This window comes from Alosa alosa, chromosome 5 (genome assembly GCF_017589495.1).
Source record: "Alosa alosa isolate M-15738 ecotype Scorff River chromosome 5, AALO_Geno_1.1, whole genome shotgun sequence".
Lineage (NCBI taxonomy): Eukaryota > Metazoa > Chordata > Actinopteri > Clupeiformes > Clupeidae > Alosa > Alosa alosa.
This window is the reverse complement of record NC_063193.1, coordinates 18441543-18459049: the sequence shown is the minus strand read 5'-3', so window position 1 is coordinate 18459049 and position 17507 is coordinate 18441543. Positions and strand designations below refer to the sequence as shown.

Below are 17507 nucleotides of genomic sequence, written 5' to 3'. Positions count from 1 at the left end.
TCAGAAGCCCAGAGAATTCTTGTTTGCTTTATAATCCATTACCATGGTACATTCCATTCATCATTCCGGGCTGGAACATAACTCTTACCTTTACATTGAGACTTAAATAACCCTCTAGGACATGTATGCTACCCATCAGCTATATTGGACCATTGTTTTCAGATGCCCTATCAGATGAGAGGCTGCCCAGGCTGTGTTGACATAACCTGCACGCTTCCTGGGTAAAGTGCCCGTTGTTTAAGGCTCTTGCGGTGTGAAATGTAAACGATGACACATGGTAGCCTGGCCTTGCCTGGCACAAGACCTACGGCTGGGAGCCAGCGCCAGCTTCGGGCTTCAGACACACAAAGAGCTATATTGACTTATCTCCCTCTCTCTCTCTCTCTCTCTTTACCAAGGCTCCCCTTTTGGTTTCCAACTTGGATGGCTTGATGCTGAATACTTCCTTGAATACTCATGCCAGCTTGATAATGTTTCGCCGTTAACTCAAAGTTCCACAGCAACCGACAATCAAATAATGTGGAAACTTATCTTTTTTGGATGAGGAGTTTTAGGTAAGAGGAACTTCAAACTACTTTTAGTATCTGCTCACTGTGAAAGTACAGGCAAAATACAGCAAAATATGGCAGCTTACATATTCCCATCCTTCACTTCAGCCCATGTACTCAGGCTTCTGTGGCATGCATTCAAGAAAAAGACGGCAACAGAACGACCAGGATGTGCAGTTATTTCCTCACTTCTTTACTCGTGCCCTCGATAGCATTTCATATTCACAAACAATACACGCACACACAAAATATTTATGAATTCTTCGTCCTCCACTTCCCTTCCACTGGACATGCCATACATGATTTAATCTCAGGTATGCCTCTCTGCAAACTGCCCTTAGGGGCTGACTGCCTTCTCTTGGACATGGAGTCCTGAAGTCCTGGACCCCCACCTCCCTCCGTCCCTCCCTTCAGCCGCCCTCCGTGGCTCAGCCCCAGAAGTCCGCGGCGTCCAGGCTACTCTTGATGTTGCTGGAGTTCTCCCGGCGGGCCTTGGTCACCAGGCTGGCCTCACCTTTCTGCAGGCGCCTGCGGATGGCGGCCTTCTGCTGCTTCGACAGCTGCCGCTTCACTTTCTGTCTGATCACCTCCTGCAGGAGAGAGAGAGAGAGAGAGTGTAAATGTAAATACAGAGGGGTAGAGGAAGAAAGTGAGGTGGGCAAACAGAGATAGGAAGAGAGAAAGAAAAAGAAAGAAAGAAAGAAAGAAAGAAAGAAAGAAACAAACAAACAAGTCAGATGGAGGAGATGGGGAGATAGGGAGATGAGGTGAGGAAGGTCATGAGGAGAGAGAGAGAGAGAGAGAGAGAGAGAGAGAGAGAAAAAGAAAGAAAGAAAGAAAGAAAGAAAGAAAGAAAGAAAGAAAAAAAGACCAGGAAAGAGAGCATCCGAATGTATGCATTGGTAAGATGGAGAAGAGGACAGATGGAGGTGGGAACGGTCAAGAGAGGAGGGAGGGTGAGAGAAAGAAGCCAAAAATCTGGGCAAGGTGGAGCGGGCGAGGTAGAGAGAGACGCGCCAGCGGAGCTGTCCCAAGGTTACACGGGAAATCCAAAGAATGGGGAGGCGTTGTTTGTTCTGGAGAAAAACTAATCTGACATGTGTTAATGCTTCGACATTTGATGGACCTCTAAACCTACTCTGTATTATGGGCCTCCAAATATGTCTAATAAAAACTTGAAAAATATTTGAGCAAGGACTGGGAGATATAAAAAGAGAAATACTACACCTCACAGCTGGGGCCTGGGCAGAAAACCTCAGCAGCCCAGGGTGTGGGAGGGAGCGGCCTAGCACTGAGGAGACTGAGGTGAACCTGGGCAAGTGTGTGTGTTTTATAATAAAAAACTATAAAACATTATTGAACATTTAAGAATGAACATTAACAAAATTTACCTTAATTTCGCATGGAGGACATCTTTTTTAGTGTTTAAATAGAAACAACTGTCCAATTCTGAAACATACGAGATACGAGTCGGTGCAGTCACTGTGGCTGTGGACCAGACAAGCAGCTGAACAGCACACATCAATATCAAGACCTGAACTTGAAGCAGCGCGGGCTGGCTCCTGGCTAAGGTGTCTCTGGCTGCCGATAGCTGCAATTCAACACTCAGCCCAGTCAAGAGCTGCCCCAGCCATCAGCCCCTCCGCCCTGCGCCTGGGGTCATGTGACCGGAGAGGCACTTAAGCTGGCCCCGGTGGCGATCCAGCCTTGTGATTATCTGACAGGGGGGTGTCCGGGACGATTGATTTTCGCCTCTGCTTTCTGAAGCGCTTTCATGGGCTGGGAGGCAGTGCATTTAAGCGGTAATGTGCTCAACGTTAATGACTCCCCCTCTGCTAATCAGAGGAGGGGTGGGAGAGAGAAAAATGCCATGATTATATTACTAATGCACGCTAAAAAGGGGAAATGGAGCAGCTATCCTTTTCCCCTGGCATTGTCAAGACTTGTGATCAAACTCCATGTCAATTTGTAAGGCTCATTATCAAGCCCTGAGCGATCAAAAGTGGAGAGTGGGGGAGAAATGGGAAAGCATTCAAAAAGCAGCTATGAAGAATGTGAGGGTCAGAGAGATTATCAGAGAGGTTTTCATCCTGGCCACCAGATGGTGCTGTAGATCAGGAGGTCAGAGGAGAGCTGTGTGTTAGTGTGTGTGTTAGTGTGTGTGTGTGTGTGTGTGTGTCTGTGTGTGTGTGTACTCACGGGGGGAATGGTGGAGCAGCTGGTGATGCTGGCCATGCTGGCTTCTGTGCTCTCGCTGTCCGTCCTTCTCCGGTGTTCGTTAATGTGCTGCAGACTGTCACTGTCTCTGTGGGAGGTCAGACAGACTTATCTCCCTGTCAGTATTTCACCATACAGGCCTAAACGCACATATTGAGGACTGTCACTCAACCTAATGAGGGGTCAGAGAAATTCCAAATGACTGATCATACTAAATGTATATGAAATCATACTTTCCAGTCTTTTTTTACTACACATATGGCATATGGGTGATTCCATATAAAATCAGTCCCAACGGTCCCAAAAACAAAGACATGTAAAATATTTGTGTTTAATTCCAATTCCAACATTTTGTTTGCCCTTGGTTTTTTACACTCTAAAAAAGCCTCATCTTGGAAGCCATGTTTGGACTTCAATATCTTAAAAAGTATAATTTGTAGCCTGTCCAAACTTTGTAGGATGGAAGACAAACATGTTCTTTAAAACTGAATTAAAAGTTTGTACTGCATGCCCATTGAGGCTCTAGATTTGGAACAAAGCGCAAAAAGAGTGATACTGAGGGTGATAGAGTGATACTGACATGGCTTCAATCAGTATTCTGTCTGCAAATACAACACTTTATTAATGCTGTGCCAATATTTGAGGTATCCACAAGATATGAACATGAATATATTAAGGATAAATTATTAAGGCATACTATACCACAAGGTATAAAAAAGATTTTGCATTGAGCAGTACTGTAAGATGATAGCTGGAGCATGCAAATTCTGGAAGAAGTAATCCATGTACCTGAAAGGCTTGAATTCTTTGTTGATGGCTGAGAGGTCAACCAGGTCAGGGCACTCGTCATCTTCCTCCTGCAGCTCCTCATCACTCCTGGGACTCGTGCACACTTCGCCTCGGTGTTCCTCCGGTACAGCTTCTGTTCTAGTGTCAGTTTCATCCACGTTAGGTTCTAGTTCACTCTGGCTGTCTGGTTGCTTGTTGGTCTGTTTGTGATTGGGGTCATCGTCTGTCTGGTCTTTGTCTGGATCACGCTGACTTGCTCTAGTGTCCTCGCCCAGTCTTAGCCCCTCCAGTTCCAGCATGGCCTGCTTGTACTCCTCCAAGTCTACTATGTCTTCCGTGCAGGGGTCAGTTGGTTCGCTGCCACTTTCCGCTGGGTCCTCCTCGTCCTTGCTCTGTTCCAGGCCTCCCTCTGGCCCCTCTGGGTGGAGAAGCTCGTCGTCCTGCTGCATGGCTTTGGTGTAACCGCTGGCTGAGATCTCCACATCCAGTGAGCACTCTCGCCTACACAATCACAACTAGGCCTCGGTTAACAACTAGAGTCTATCACAGGTCATGCATTTTAAACTGTGTCCATTTACATCAAGTACATTACCTTATGTCTTTGAAAGTTGGGTAGAGTTCACTCTCATAATTGAAACGTCTGATAAAGAACTCTCGGACGCATTTCACATCACGGTCGAAATACCTGTAAGAAAGAGGGCGAAGGTTGTACCAAACAGCCATGCAAAATAAAAAACCTTTCAAGGGAGCTATATTGTGTGCGGATCACTCTCTCTTGTCTTACTTTCGGCTTAAAATACTATTTGCCAATGACACTGATGCAATTACCATTCCGCATTGATATGCGAGGTGGACACCATCTGGGGAAAGTCGATCATTGTGACATGATCCTTGTCATCGAGCATTAGGTTGAACTCGTTGAAATCTCCGTGGATGAGCCCATGGTTGGCCAGCTTGACAATCAGTTCCATGATCTCATTGTACAGAGCGGCAGGGTCAGCCACCTCTCGAACCTGACATCTAAAATGTGGAATAAAATGTGGACTATATATGCATATAATTTTGTTTTACATTATCCTAAATATTTAAGAAGATCGGGAGGTCTGTTTGAAAATGCATAAAACCTATCTCCTGTCATACTAAAATCTAGCAAATACCAAAATAGCACAAAAAAAGACTAATCAACCAGAACCATGATGGAAACAATTATAAGAACCGTGAAAGGATCACTCACAGGGGATAACCATTGATGAGCTCCATCACAACAGCATGCCTGTTGTAATCCACAGGTTTTGGGACAGGAAATCCTTGGTCATACAACGCCTGCAAGAGGGCAGACATGAGGTCAGGCACCACACTCTCAGAAACATGCTCATCAATGCCTCACTGAGGTGGTCCAAAACAATCACATCTGATGAACAGTCTCTGAACATCAAAGGCAAACTCGAATTCCTCTATTTAATGTAATAAGTAGCAGAACTGTGAACACATGTTAATGCTCACTTATGAAAAGAGCAATTAACCCTGGCATTGTACCTTCATATAGGCAAACTCTTTCATAGCAGAGAGGCGGGACAGATAGAGCCAGGACATGCGGTTCCGGTGCTTGTGGTAATCCCGCTTGTTCTTTAAGTTTCTGAAAGATGTTCTCCCGAGTCTGTGCAGCTTTAACGCAAACTGCTCATCCTCGCTGTTTGCAACAATGTAGATGTCTGTGAGGAGTAATATGATCATAACAAATACTTTCAATACAGCCTTCAAGTTTCGAACAAACCCAGGACATTATCAAGTCAACTCTGCATTCCAACATCAGATTTAGGATGAATAACTGGTTTGCATGACAATTATCATCCTGTCACAGCACTTGGCAGAAGGCAGAAAAGGTAGAAAAACAAGGCAGAAAAACAGCCAAAACAATACAAGGGTACATACACTTTTACAAAGAAAGCATGCACATCAGAGTGAAAAAGATCCACACATCTGTTGTATCATTAACCTATGTTTACCTTTAAATGTACATTCCAATACAAATATTGTACACTAAACAGTCAGTAATCAAACTTCACACAAAGATACAGTGATTATTGATATTTGGATCATTAATTAAGAGCAGCTTTGTAGGCTTCATAATGTTCAAAAGTACTTAACAATGTGCTTGATGGTGGGTCTACCACAGTGTTTCTCAAACTTTTTTTCTGGGGACCCACTTTTTAAAAATGACAGACTATCGCGACCCAACTCGTGACTGTGGTAGTTAACAAACTAACAGATGGAATAATAAAAACAAAGTGCTGATCTTACCTGACTCTTTGCCTACTCCCATTTGATTTCCAACAGACGTGATAACATCCCGTGATGACAGTGTCTTCAGTGCCAGGTAATCATAGCCTCCATAATTGAGTCGATATCCTTGGACCACTGCAATGGGGAGATGGCAGGGTTGGATTACTGCACGGGCCTACCGGGCCCAGGCCCAGGGGCCCAAAGGGTCAGGGGGCCCTGAAGCCCAAGCTTTTGCATGGAATTATTGGCTCAATATCAACAAATCAGGATGAATCTGATTGAATTTAGTATTGGCCATCCCCAAAAGGCACCAGAATACAGGAAATCACATCAAAACAATTCTGGGGGAGGACCCCCAGACCCCCAAACCCCCCTCCCACATATACGACAATTAGTGGGGGGCCCTTAATACATCTGGGCCCAGGGGCCCGAAATTTCATAATCCGCCCATGGGAGATGGTTACTCTACACATATGACCCGTCATTCACAAGGGCTGCTAGTGCTTACAGTAAACAAAAGGGCAACTTACTCTTCGATCGTTCGTATGCCATCAGTTTGTGTTTCACCAATTCTCTCAGGATTTTGTTGCATCCCCCGTGTCTAAGACTAGCTATGGAGGCGACGAGGCTCACTGGGACGATCTCATGATTTTTCATTCCCATTTCGACCTGCAGCAAGAGTGGCACACAGCAGTATCACATAAAGATAGTTTGTTGACTTGTTCATAAAGTGCTGATTTTAGAATACAGCTGCTGATCAAAAACAGGTGATACTGACTTCAGGAGACTCTCGGCATGACATTTGAATATTTAATCATAACACAGCTAACATTAAAGCTAAGGTAAACACAACTGAGGTATGCATGTGCTCTGGTCATATTACAAAGCTAATGAGAGCTTGAACTGCTACTTAGAAGAATACTTACGGCAGTTAGAACTCGGAAATCATCTCGAGAAAGGTACCTCAAAAGAACAACATTTAATTTCCCCATTTTGATGACAAACAATAGGCTGATTAAAAAGGAAATATTTTACTTTTTCATAACGAGATACTGGTTAGGAACTCTTCCCAGCACGAGACATTTCCACCACATGTGTAAACCGGAAGAAGAACGTACAGTACGTAAGGTCCTGTAAGCAACCTATCATTTTAAAAGTCTGTTGAATTTCAATATTTATAATAAAGATGTTAATTCATATCACTGTGGTATTACATTATTTTTACAGGGAATTAATATACTGTATTTGTGTGACTTTGATACATTTGATGTGGATTGTATATAATACAAGAGACGTTGTATTTGTAAGGGTCCTGTTAGATCACAAAAGGGGGGCACGGTCGAAACCCACGAAACTTAAAAGAGAGAGTAGTAGAAGATCCTCTTGCAGAAATGTTGTAAACATTATGTTTTTCACTGAACATATTTGCATATATTTTACACTTAAACAGCATCGAAAACGGTACAGCCTTTGAATTTAAATGCCATGTAAAAACAGATTAGCATTTAGAGTAGCCTAACATTTGCACGTTAACTGGCGGTGGTGGTGCATCTGGTTGTCAAGTTCAACAGCTCAGTGTAAACATTACCATGAGGTCCAACAAGCACCAAGCAAAGGTAAGTTGGTAATGGTTTTGATAAGATCCATTTTTTTCTGTTAAACACACTTTGAATTCACAAATTCTCGTTGAAAAGGTAAGTTTGTTCTCACATAACGAAGCTAACTTTTAGCTGGTAATGGCATAGCAAGGCTAACGTTAACAGTAGTTAACAAAATAATTTGACTCAGTAGCACCACCTGAAGTCTGATAATAAAATGACCATTAATATAAATCCAAAATGTAAATGATAAGCAATTTATTATGAGGAATTGTCCTCTGCATAAAGTCATAGCCATTACTTGTGAAACATGTAACATTTCAAACATTTGCTTAAATGTTTATCTTATATTGAGGGAAATAAACAGGAAAACAAAAAAATATTTGAATGCCTTTAACAGTGACAGAAAGTGAAGAGAGAGAGAGAGAGAGATCAGCTGCCAAAGTGTGGGCAAGGTGTTAAACAAAGTCCAATTTAATGGACGCTTTACTGTTGCCAAAGGCGGAATTTCATGCATTCCATCCGCAAGGTAGATTTATAAACAGTGTTCAGTCTGTGTAAATGCAAGCTGTGACAGTATTTACTCAACATGCCGCAGTCACAGATAGTGCTCTGTTTCCAGCCCATAGTGCGACGGGCCCAAAAAATAGTTTTCAGGCAGAGCTTTCCTTCCTTCAGACCCCCTGGAGCAACCAAGCACTAGGCTGCTGTTAGCTCTGGTAAAATTCCTCTGGTGGTCATGTATTTTGCATTCTGTAGCTCATCAACAGGCTGCATTGGGGGTACTTGTTGGAAGCCTAGTGACCACTGGCTGGCAGACATGCTGTGTTGGTGGGATAGAACTGCCTTTCAGTTAGGGCCACTGGAGGTAAAATGCACATAATTATGCATGCATGGAAGCACTACATCAACAATGCAAAGACTGTCTACATCACATTGAATAACCGTAAATAACCTTGAATCTTTCCTGGAAGACATTTTATGATGTACCCTTGTTTTGCCTAATACAGTCAACATGCTGTCACTCAGAAATGGTGCAGGTTTTTTTTAGATGTTTGAGAAGAAGCAGTGATTTTGCTGGCAGGCGATGGTCTGCCTGCTGGAACCGAGAAGCCGAATCCAACCTCAGTGGAACTCGTTTACAGTCTGCAAACTCTGCCCCGGGAACCTGCGTCCGTCCGGGGACCCGCGGGTTCTAACTTGAGCGGCCCGCATACATCATCGGCCAACTTATGTGGATGGAAATGTACTGCTCACTTGTGGCAGATGCAGAATGAAGATATATTATTAGGCCTAAAGCAAATAGTGGAATATTATTGCTGGACTTCAGTGTGCCTACACCAGTGACGAGGACCAGAGAGCAGAACATGGGGCTGCACCACAGTCAGGTTTCTTCAGGGTGTCTCTTTCATGGGCTCAGGAAAGAGAAAGCAATGTGGTGCCCCAGAACACATGAGTAATAAGATGCCAGAGGGCTTTGTGCCCATTGCCAATTACTTAAGTAAACAGCAGGGGAATGGATTCTTGTACAGAGCGGAAAAAAGATTTAAAAAAGTTTAGCTCTGTATTCGAGGGCACAGTTAATGTATTTAGAGAAATGTCAAGGCCAGACATGGCATTCTGTGGTAGTCAGTTTAAGTTATCCTGATTTAATTGCTTAGATTTCAGGCTCCGTGACTCCTTGTCTTTCTAGCACATGCCATACCTGAGCAATATAGAAGCCATTTCTTTATGAGTTGTAAGCCATGTCTGAGGCTCAGAGGACCTGTAAAAGAATGCGTACTATTAGACCTGGTGTAAGAAGAACATTAAACCTAAACCATCCTTGAATGTGGTTGTTTTAAGTGAGCCTTGTCAAGCCAGTGTGTTTCCACAGCTGCTGCTGCTGCTGCTGCTGCTGTTGTTGTTGTTGCTGGTGTGGCCGCCCTGAGAGTCGTCTATCAGTCCCATTCTGAGGAGCAGGCTGACGGGTGCGGGCACTGTGTGTCTGAGGCTGGCCCGGTCTCTCACGAGTGGCCTGAGGAAGCGGAAAGCCTGAATTAATCCCCCTGCACAGTCACACGGGCCCAGCCCAGTTATTGACTTGCAGTTGCATGAGATGGTCCAGACGCACGTCTGTCAGGAGGCTGCTCCAGGAAGCATAGCATGCTCTAAACGCAGCCAGCGCCCCAGTAAAGCAGCCTGGAAGGATAATACACACGCTATTTCATTAAGCGTGGCACGTATGGTGGGTCTGAAAGCCATGAGCGCTAGACAAAAGTTGCTTTGTTGTTAGTCCGGCTAGTGGTTTTGTCTTCTGAGAATTGGAAGTCCGAGACCAATCACATGGCAATGAACATCCTGAAGGATCAGTGGCCAAGAAACCCCCACAAGGGATCAATTAGTGTCCTATGTTTACCACCGGGTGTCACTGCTGTTCCATGCCAAAAAATTGACATCATGTGAGGACTTGTAGTGGAGAAGAGGTTTAAACCACAGATGTTCAACAATGTTTTTTTTCTCTCTCTATGTTTCTTCACCAATATTGGCTGTGTTCTTCACCAGTGCATTGCAACAATATTGTTTGCACCACTGTGGCGCTGCCCTAGGCCTGCGAGGGGATGTTGCTGGGATTGGGGTGGATCATGTGTCTGCTTGGAAATTGGAGAAGTTTATTGTCATGATCTGAGGAATGGCTGGCGTACAGATCCTGAGGAAATGGCATCCGGCTTCTCTCACAAGAGCCTCTCCCTGAAAACACATCCGATATGGGAAAGTGACTCGGCCAGAAGAGGAGCATGCTGGGAGTTGATGGGTAAATGAAAGGCACTCCTGGACTTAAAACAGTGTGACTAGCTTGTTGTCACACACTGTGGATGAGCCATGTGTGCTCCCAGTTCTCACTGCAGTGGTTTTGGGATTGATATTTGATGACCGTGTGGTTTGTTATTTATTTCATCAGTGGTTGGAATCCATGAAAACAGGCAGGCACCTAATTTTACCTCATTCTAGTTTCCGGAGACCTTGTTGTTTTGGATTTTCTCTCTCACTTGTCTCAGTAATCATGAAACCACACATCTCTCTGCTGCTGCAGAAGATCAATCAAAGTTGTAATTGACAAAGTTTCCTAATTAGGCCAATTTTGTTTTATTCAAAGCGGACAATTGAAACATTAGCATGGTTATATGTAATTTAGGCTAATTTTGTTGCTTGATGCAGAGCAACAAAACAAGTAGTGAATTATGAGCCTTCGTTGTCTATGTGTAATGAGAAAAAAAATCACTGTCAACCCCTTCCCACGAAATCGATGTTATGCTAGGCTAACCCGTCAGAATCACTCAAACTGGAAAACTGGTGTTGTTTTCAAAGTTTTTCGATTTTATCAGGTTTTTTGTTTCAAGCCACCATTAAAAGTTATTTCACATATGAGCAACTTCATAAGCCCGGCCAATCTCACACTCGATTTCCCCCCAGAAAAGAGGTAGAGGAGCCCCCCACAGACGGCCTACATACTGTATTATTTAGATAGCTCCTCTCTCAGCTTGTACTGAAAAAGCGGAGGGTGTCCAAGTTTGTACGGCCCCCTCCCTCTCTCAGCCTTCAAAAGCTGCTCGGCCCCCGAGAACAAAGCAAGTGCGCCCAGATGAACTGACCAATCTTATCTAGCTTCACCAAGTGGAAACAAAAGACACAAAACAGAGATTTGACCAACCCCACTCGGCAGCAAAATATTTCAGCTCTCTGGTGCCAAGTGTACGGTTCACTGTGCGGTCACCTGAATCTGTCAGTTTCGCACGTCTAAAGCACCAAACAGCACCCCTGTCCTGTGGGCAGGCCAAAGCCAGAGGCCCCAAACATTGCCTGGCTCATTATTCCCACAGTAAGGTCACGGCCTTGACTGTCAGACCGGAACTTCTCACTAATTAAGCCCCTTGTTTTGGCACTGGATGTGTCTTGTCTGTAGGACTTCCTACTGGGATTAATGCTGCTCATGTTCACTTTTCATAAGCACACCAGAGGGAAGATTTAGCCGCACTTTCTCCGTGGAGAGGGCACCCCCTTCCCTCCCCTTCCCAAGCCCCCACAAGGTGGCTTTGCCTTTGTCTCCGGTGAAAACGTTGTGGTGAATGAGTTAAATATCTGAATATTGTTCAATACCGCAGTAGCTAATATTAATCTTTTACCTTGGGTTAGATGCAAATGAGATGAAAAGAGGTTTTTGTTATGACAACAGCCACATTCAAATTTGTCTGAGCTCATTTTGAAAATATTACCGTTACGCAGAGACCGCTCCATGCAGATAACTAGCACATCAAGTGGGTCATGTTCCTCATTCATCAGTCCCATTATGGGTCCCTTCCCCTGTCAGATTCCTCAATTATGATTCTGTTTACCTTGACCACAAAGCCATAATTACGAGAGTTTCATTCGGCTTGTTTCAAGCAAATCAGCCAACAAAAATGTGTGGCCGTGCACAGTTGCAGCTGACATGTCCATAATGTAGGCCCTCTTCTCAAAGCGTTTACACTGGCATTAGCCCATCCCCACATTGTAATTGCACCCCAGTGCCCACCCTGACTTCCATTTGCTGAGGGTTGGCATAGCCGCCTTCACGTCCTGCTGCTGAGCCAGTAATGTGGAGTGCAGTGTGTGACTTGTTGGGAGGGCGCCCTGACCCCTTCTGCTGGCACAGATAAGGGGAGATGGGCCATTGTGAGCAGCCGAGGAAAAGGATTTTGGGGTAGTTGGTAATACCTCCCAAATCTGGATTGCCTGGGATTATAAGGCTTCCTTTAAGTCTTTGCCAGGCAAGTCTGCCGAGCAGACCAATTGCGGCGATCTATCTACCACCACCAACCCCCACCCACAACGCCCACCCAAGGAAAAAGGGCATACTGTCATAATCTTATCAAAGTTACAACTCAAGCTTGTCGCTAGTGGTTACCATGTGGGGACAATTGATGAGACAATACATCCAGTGTTTTAAACCTGACAGAAATCTGCACCAAGATCATAAAAGGACACTTGTGGCAAGGCTTGTTTTTGATGAACTGGCTGTAAAATGACACCGCAATCTACCTTTATTACCTCCAGTGGGCTGAAGCTAGTTTTATCACTTTATTGCCCTGGAATGTCGCCCAGGAACCAAAGACCAGGATTGAGAAGTACAGACTCTTAGACAAAAGGACCTTGAGTGCAGTGTGGTAGCAGCAGCCTAGATGGCACTCTTCCCTCAGCTTGCTCCAATAGCCTGGGCTTTGTCCTGAATCCCCATCACACAGGGGAGAGGGGGGAGTCGGCTATACACATATACATACACAGTGTAGGGGTTGGCCATGGTGTAGCTCGCACTCTGGATCAGAGCATTCATCGTTCAATAACAGAACCCTCACTCCACATGGTGAGATTGGAAGCTATCTGAAGAAAAATCATATTTCACTGTTACTGGCATGAGTCTGGTGGAGCAATAAAATTAAAAAGACGATTTTGCTTTTTCAGCATTTTGGCTATATGTGTCTAGCCCCCTTTCTTCTGAAATATCATCAAATTGGATTATGTGACATTGGGGTTTAAGATGTATTGGATGGATTCTTTCTCCCATTTTATATATTTGTAGGCTTTTTTATAGATAGAGGCTGACTGTAATACTTTGGAGAGTGAGCATTCTACAAAATAGCCTGGTTTTCTTGTTACTCAAACAGTATTTCACTGTTCCCAATCTGAATTCTGGCTACTGCAACATTAGATCTTTGTTTCCATGGAAAGATCACTCTCCCCTTGGCGTGTGAAACTGCTTGACTTTTCAGACACAAATGTATTGTTTTTCAACCTGAATCTGTATGGGTGGATTTAATCTGGCCCTTGGCCTTCTTAACACTAACGTCAACCTTGCTAACATGTTTAGACGCAAAATGACATTGATTTTCCCTCATACGTCTGATTTGTTTAGATTCTTTGTAAAAAGAGTACACATTAAAACACTTCTGGCAGTGTCCATACAGTGTCAGAAATCCCCGCAAGTCAAAGGGAACCTTGGGGTCAGTGCTGTAGACCAACCTAGTTCAGGTGTGAATTTAGAGACAGGAAGTCCAGTTTGGGGGCTGGTAACCCCCTCTCCCATTGCGGATGCCCCAAAACTGGGCCCTGAGATCCTCCGAGGAGCCCCTGGGGTGAAGCATGACGCGGGGTGGATTAGCTGAAACGCCCTTTCCCACAACTCCTCAACACCGTGCATTTTCAGGCCAGATATGTCCGGGGCAATCATTCGTCACACTCCAGCACAGAAGGACCTCTCCTTTTTCCCCCTGTTTTCTCCCCCTGTCCCTCTTTTCTCCCTCCTGCCTTCCTCCGCAGCTTCAAACTTGTGACGGTGGGAATTTGGCATGAATGCAGAGTAGGAAGAAGGAGACGAAGAACAAGAAGAGGAAGAAGAAGAGGAAGAAGAAGAGTAAGAAGAAGAGGAAGAAAAAGGGGGAAAAAAGAAAGAAAAGGCGGCAACGGACCATTCTCAACTTTGCCCCCATTCCACACCCCTTTCACCCCTTCCACCCCCTCATCCCTCCCTCCCGCCCCCACCCGCCCTCCTCCCCTCCATCTTAAATAAACTTAAGCTGTGAAGGACTGATAGCTTCTTAATCCACTGGAGAGAGAGAGAGAGAGTGGAGTTGGATGGTGAGTAGAGGAGGTGTAGGGGGCAGGGAATGATGGAGGGGGTGCAACTGGAGGGGTTGAAGTCATCACAGGATGTACAGGCCATAAATTACCATTAATCTCTATCTCCCCAGCAAGCTTCTCTGGGCTTTCAGAGGAAGAGGCCAGGGGAAATCGCAGTGCTTTTAAGACGCCTTATGGGGGCCTATAGACAAGGCTGAGTTGTGAATTAATGACACGCACACCAGCAGAGATAAAACGCTCGCCGGCTGTGAATCTAGCTTGATTGAAAACGTATCAGAGAAAGAAGCTTACCATCACTGTGGATAATCAATTCAAATTGAGGTATTAGCTTGAGCAGCGATTGCGGGGGTGGGGTGGAGATAAAAGCCATGTTGAAATGGAAATATAAATCAAATGTCTGATTGGAAACAACACTGGAATATAACACTGTGTGAAAAGGTCTCTACCACCGTGGAGACGGCTGTTTGGATGAACAATAATTCCATTTGCGTCATGCCTGTTGACTTAGCGCTTGACTTGGTGTAAAAACGCTAACATGCCCTCATTTTCTCCTCTTCCAGGTGGGGATGACTCGGCGGAGACTCTCCTCAGACGGTGGCCTGTCCACCAGCAGCACCTCACTCGCTAAAGCCAACGCCAGTGATCCAGAACATGTCTCCCAAATTACTGGCATGAGTGTTGAGGTACTGCAGGCAATAGCTAAACCATAACACCAGTCTATCTTGGAAGTAATACTATTTTAGCACTCAAAATGATTTTGTTTTGTTTCGGTATTGTTTTCCCAGAAGCAACTCCAGAAGGAAAATTCTGACCTAAAAAAGCAATTGGAAGACCTAAGGCAAGTGTTTAAGTGAGCTATGCGTATTTATAATGTAGGAAAAACATTGGTGAGCTTTTTTTATTATTAATTTGCGGGCATTAGGCGTCATCTCAAATGATTCCATTACATGGAACATTTCCTTACAGCTTTGGTACGAAATGCATTAGATTATACCCATGTGGATTGTTAACCGGCTGAAAGGGGCCTTACATGGGAAAAGCAGGTGAAAAAACAAAGCACAACAACCTAATGCCTTCACAAACACAACTAGTCCATGGTGGTGTTGACTTAAGCCTTTGCTAAGATCGTGGATAACGGTTAAAGGAAACGTACGTCAGATCTAAATACGGTTATTTCCACTTTCACTGAGATGTATGGCCACATGTTTGGCCTTGTGTAAAACTGCAGCACGATATATGTCGGATAAGGGGAGAAAAATCCACTTGAAAATAAATATCCCGGTTGCACTGTGCGGTTGGTCTCTCTAGGCAGTATGATCAGGTTATTAAGGCCAGCCTGCTGTGGATTTAACAGTGTTTTTTTTGGGGGGGGGGGGGGTCTCCATGGTCTCTGTACCCAGGGCCCAGTATCAGCAGCTCCTGGAGGAGGGGAAGGAGGAGACGCTGGAGGAGAGGAGGGTGAACCTGCTCAAGGCCCAGGTCATGCAGTTGGAGAGACAGGTACTCTGCTGCTCCGGATGCTATCCCCAGGTTCCTTAAGGTTGCCTTTGTGTGATTGTGCGATTACTCCACCCTTGCTCCAGCTGGTCTCCGTTCACATTATGTTTTTGTTTTGCGCAACCGGATCCGTCGATGTCATAAACACAAGCAGAACGAGAGTGATGAGAGCTGCTTGAATGAGGAGATTCTTTTGGAGACAGGCTGTAATGAGAAATGAATTTGCAGCTTTGCTTATGGAGCTGGAGCATGTAAGCGTGCCTTTCAAGGTGAGCGAGTTGTGCGGTTAAGTTATGTCACAAAAAATCAGTTCTAGGCCTATGTCATTTTCTATATCAAAAGGGAGAGCCAGAGCAGTAGAAAAAATAACTGCTCTGAGGAGCTATTTCATTTAAAGAGTAGCAGCGCTAACAAATCGTTAGAGAACTAGGCTGTATTCTTCCTGAAGATGTTCACCCCCCACATATTTCCAATAAACAAGTTATTTCCTCAGCAGACCACAGTAGCCTACCTTTCCCGCTCATTTTTGGGCCTGTCTTATTAACAAACACACACGTCGTCACGTCATCAATAGCGTTTATTTCCTAGTTTTGATACAAATAGCATTTACACCAAAGCAAACCGCACCGGAGTTCAGGTGAACCAAACCCCAGACTACTGTTTTCTGGTGGACTCTGGTCCAGTTTTGGGTCTGCATCTGAGTTCGGCAGACTATGTTCGCATTATCAAAATGAACCAAACTAACGCTCCTAACAAACTTGGGTGTGGACCAAAGGATCTAGTGTGAATGGGACTTAAAGGTGTGACGACAGAAGTTAGCTGGCAATGTGTTAAAGGCATACAAATTTGCACAATTATATGCACAATTTTAACTTACAACTCATACAGTCTGCCCTCCAAAACATCCCTGATTTGCATTCCTTGTGGTGTCTATGGGTCTTGTGTGCTGGCATGACAACAAATGGAAATGGAGAAGAATGACCCATATGTTAAATTACACAATTGCCTCAACAGCTCCCAATCTAACTTTCTTATGTCGAGAACAGACTTAAACAGACTTAATTTGAGACTCCTCATTAATACAAATAAACAATACTACATATACTTGAAAGTTAGGGTAGCCATTCTGGCTGGGAGAAGTTATGTGATCTCATTTTACGTGATAGAGTCATCGTAGGGACTTTCCCTGTACTGGATATGAAGTATGAACAACTTTTTATTTAATGTTTGATTACTGTACACCAACTGTTTTTCCCTGCCAAGTAATGAAAGAAAAGCACACATGCACATCAAACACTTTTTTCCCCCACCAAATTTGGACCAAAGTGAGTGGTGCAGCGTTTGAAATCTCATGAGACAGACGGTAAAAAGGGTAGACGGGTGGACACTGGCCAGTTAAATCGCTTCCCCTCCGATTTCATCAAGGGAGGTAACCATAGAAACCTTTTTTCAAAGAGGCTGCCCTCTTCCTGTGTCAGCTGTGCAAGAATCATCCTCAAATGATGAAAACGGGCAGGGCCGACTTAAAAGAGCATCCATAATGAGGGTGGTTGCTGTGGATCCCAGGTTGCCAACACGGACTACTGACAAAGTAGAGTTTTGAGCCTTAAACTTATCTGGGTCTATATACTTTTTGGAGCATCCACCAACGAAAAACATGCAGTTTTAGAGATTTGAGACTCAAAGTAAAGACTTCTTGAGTGTGTGTACTATGGTTTGAACTGTTAATGAGAATCTCTGTTTTGAACAGACTGTGTTTATCTTTTCATCTGGATCAAAAGCACAGTGTAAGCCTTAAATATTTGTAACAAGAAAGGCCTATTTTAGTACCATGTGCAAATAGCGTGCAGAACACAAAAACAAACCAAACCAGAAGTCACTGTCAGCAAGAAAATGCCGCCCTCAAGGGATAAAATTAAGT

General features: G+C 44.4%; 2 protein-coding genes across 5 annotated transcripts in view; one reads left to right on the top strand and one right to left on the bottom strand.

The window, feature by feature from the left end:
- Positions 1–720: 720 nt before the first annotated feature.
- On the bottom strand, positions 721–6945 carry riok2 (RIO kinase 2 (yeast)). Of its 2 annotated transcripts, XM_048243494.1 has the most exons (10): positions 6764–6945; positions 6368–6506; positions 5856–5972; positions 5091–5266; positions 4789–4877; positions 4383–4574; positions 4147–4239; positions 3555–4055; positions 2748–2853; positions 721–1138 (listed from the first exon to the last, which is right to left on the bottom strand). In XM_048243494.1, the coding sequence occupies exons 1-10, from the start codon at positions 6827–6829 to the stop codon at positions 977–979; spliced, it is 1641 nt and encodes a 546-aa protein (XP_048099451.1). In that variant the 5' UTR covers positions 6830–6945; the 3' UTR covers positions 721–976. The 2 variants fall into 2 exon arrangements, with proteins under 2 accessions (XP_048099451.1, XP_048099452.1); XM_048243495.1 differs by lacking the exon at positions 721–1138 and having other exon boundaries at positions 2850–2937.
- A 238-nt stretch (positions 6946–7183) lies between these two features.
- Positions 7184–17507, top strand: part of LOC125294805 — a 55758-nt gene continuing 45434 nt past the window's right edge. For 2 of the 3 annotated variants that reach the window (XM_048243818.1, XM_048243815.1), the window contains exons 1-5: positions 7184–7453; positions 8195–8303; positions 14650–14772; positions 14875–14927; positions 15490–15589. In XM_048243818.1, the coding sequence (XP_048099775.1) occupies positions 8256–8303; positions 14650–14772; positions 14875–14927; positions 15490–15589 (324 nt within the window). In that variant the 5' untranslated portion in view covers positions 7184–7453; positions 8195–8255. The remainder of the gene's footprint in view (positions 7454–8194; positions 8304–14649; positions 14773–14874; positions 14928–15489; positions 15590–17507) is intronic. The other variant, XM_048243817.1, reaches the window with a different exon arrangement.

Excerpts from the sequence above, each read along its gene's own strand:
- riok2 (XM_048243494.1), bottom strand. The coding sequence starts at position 6,829 with ATGGGGAAATTAAATGTTGTTCTTTTGAGGTACCTTTCTCGAGATGAT. Across the intron at positions 6,507-6,763 it reads ATTTCCGAGTTCTAACTGCC|GTCGAAATGGGAATGAAAAA; the intron begins GTAAGTATTCTT and ends CTCTTGCTGCAG. Across the intron at positions 5,973-6,367 it reads GGCATACGAACGATCGAAGA|TGGTCCAAGGATATCGACTC; the intron begins GTAAGTTGCCCT and ends TCCCCATTGCAG.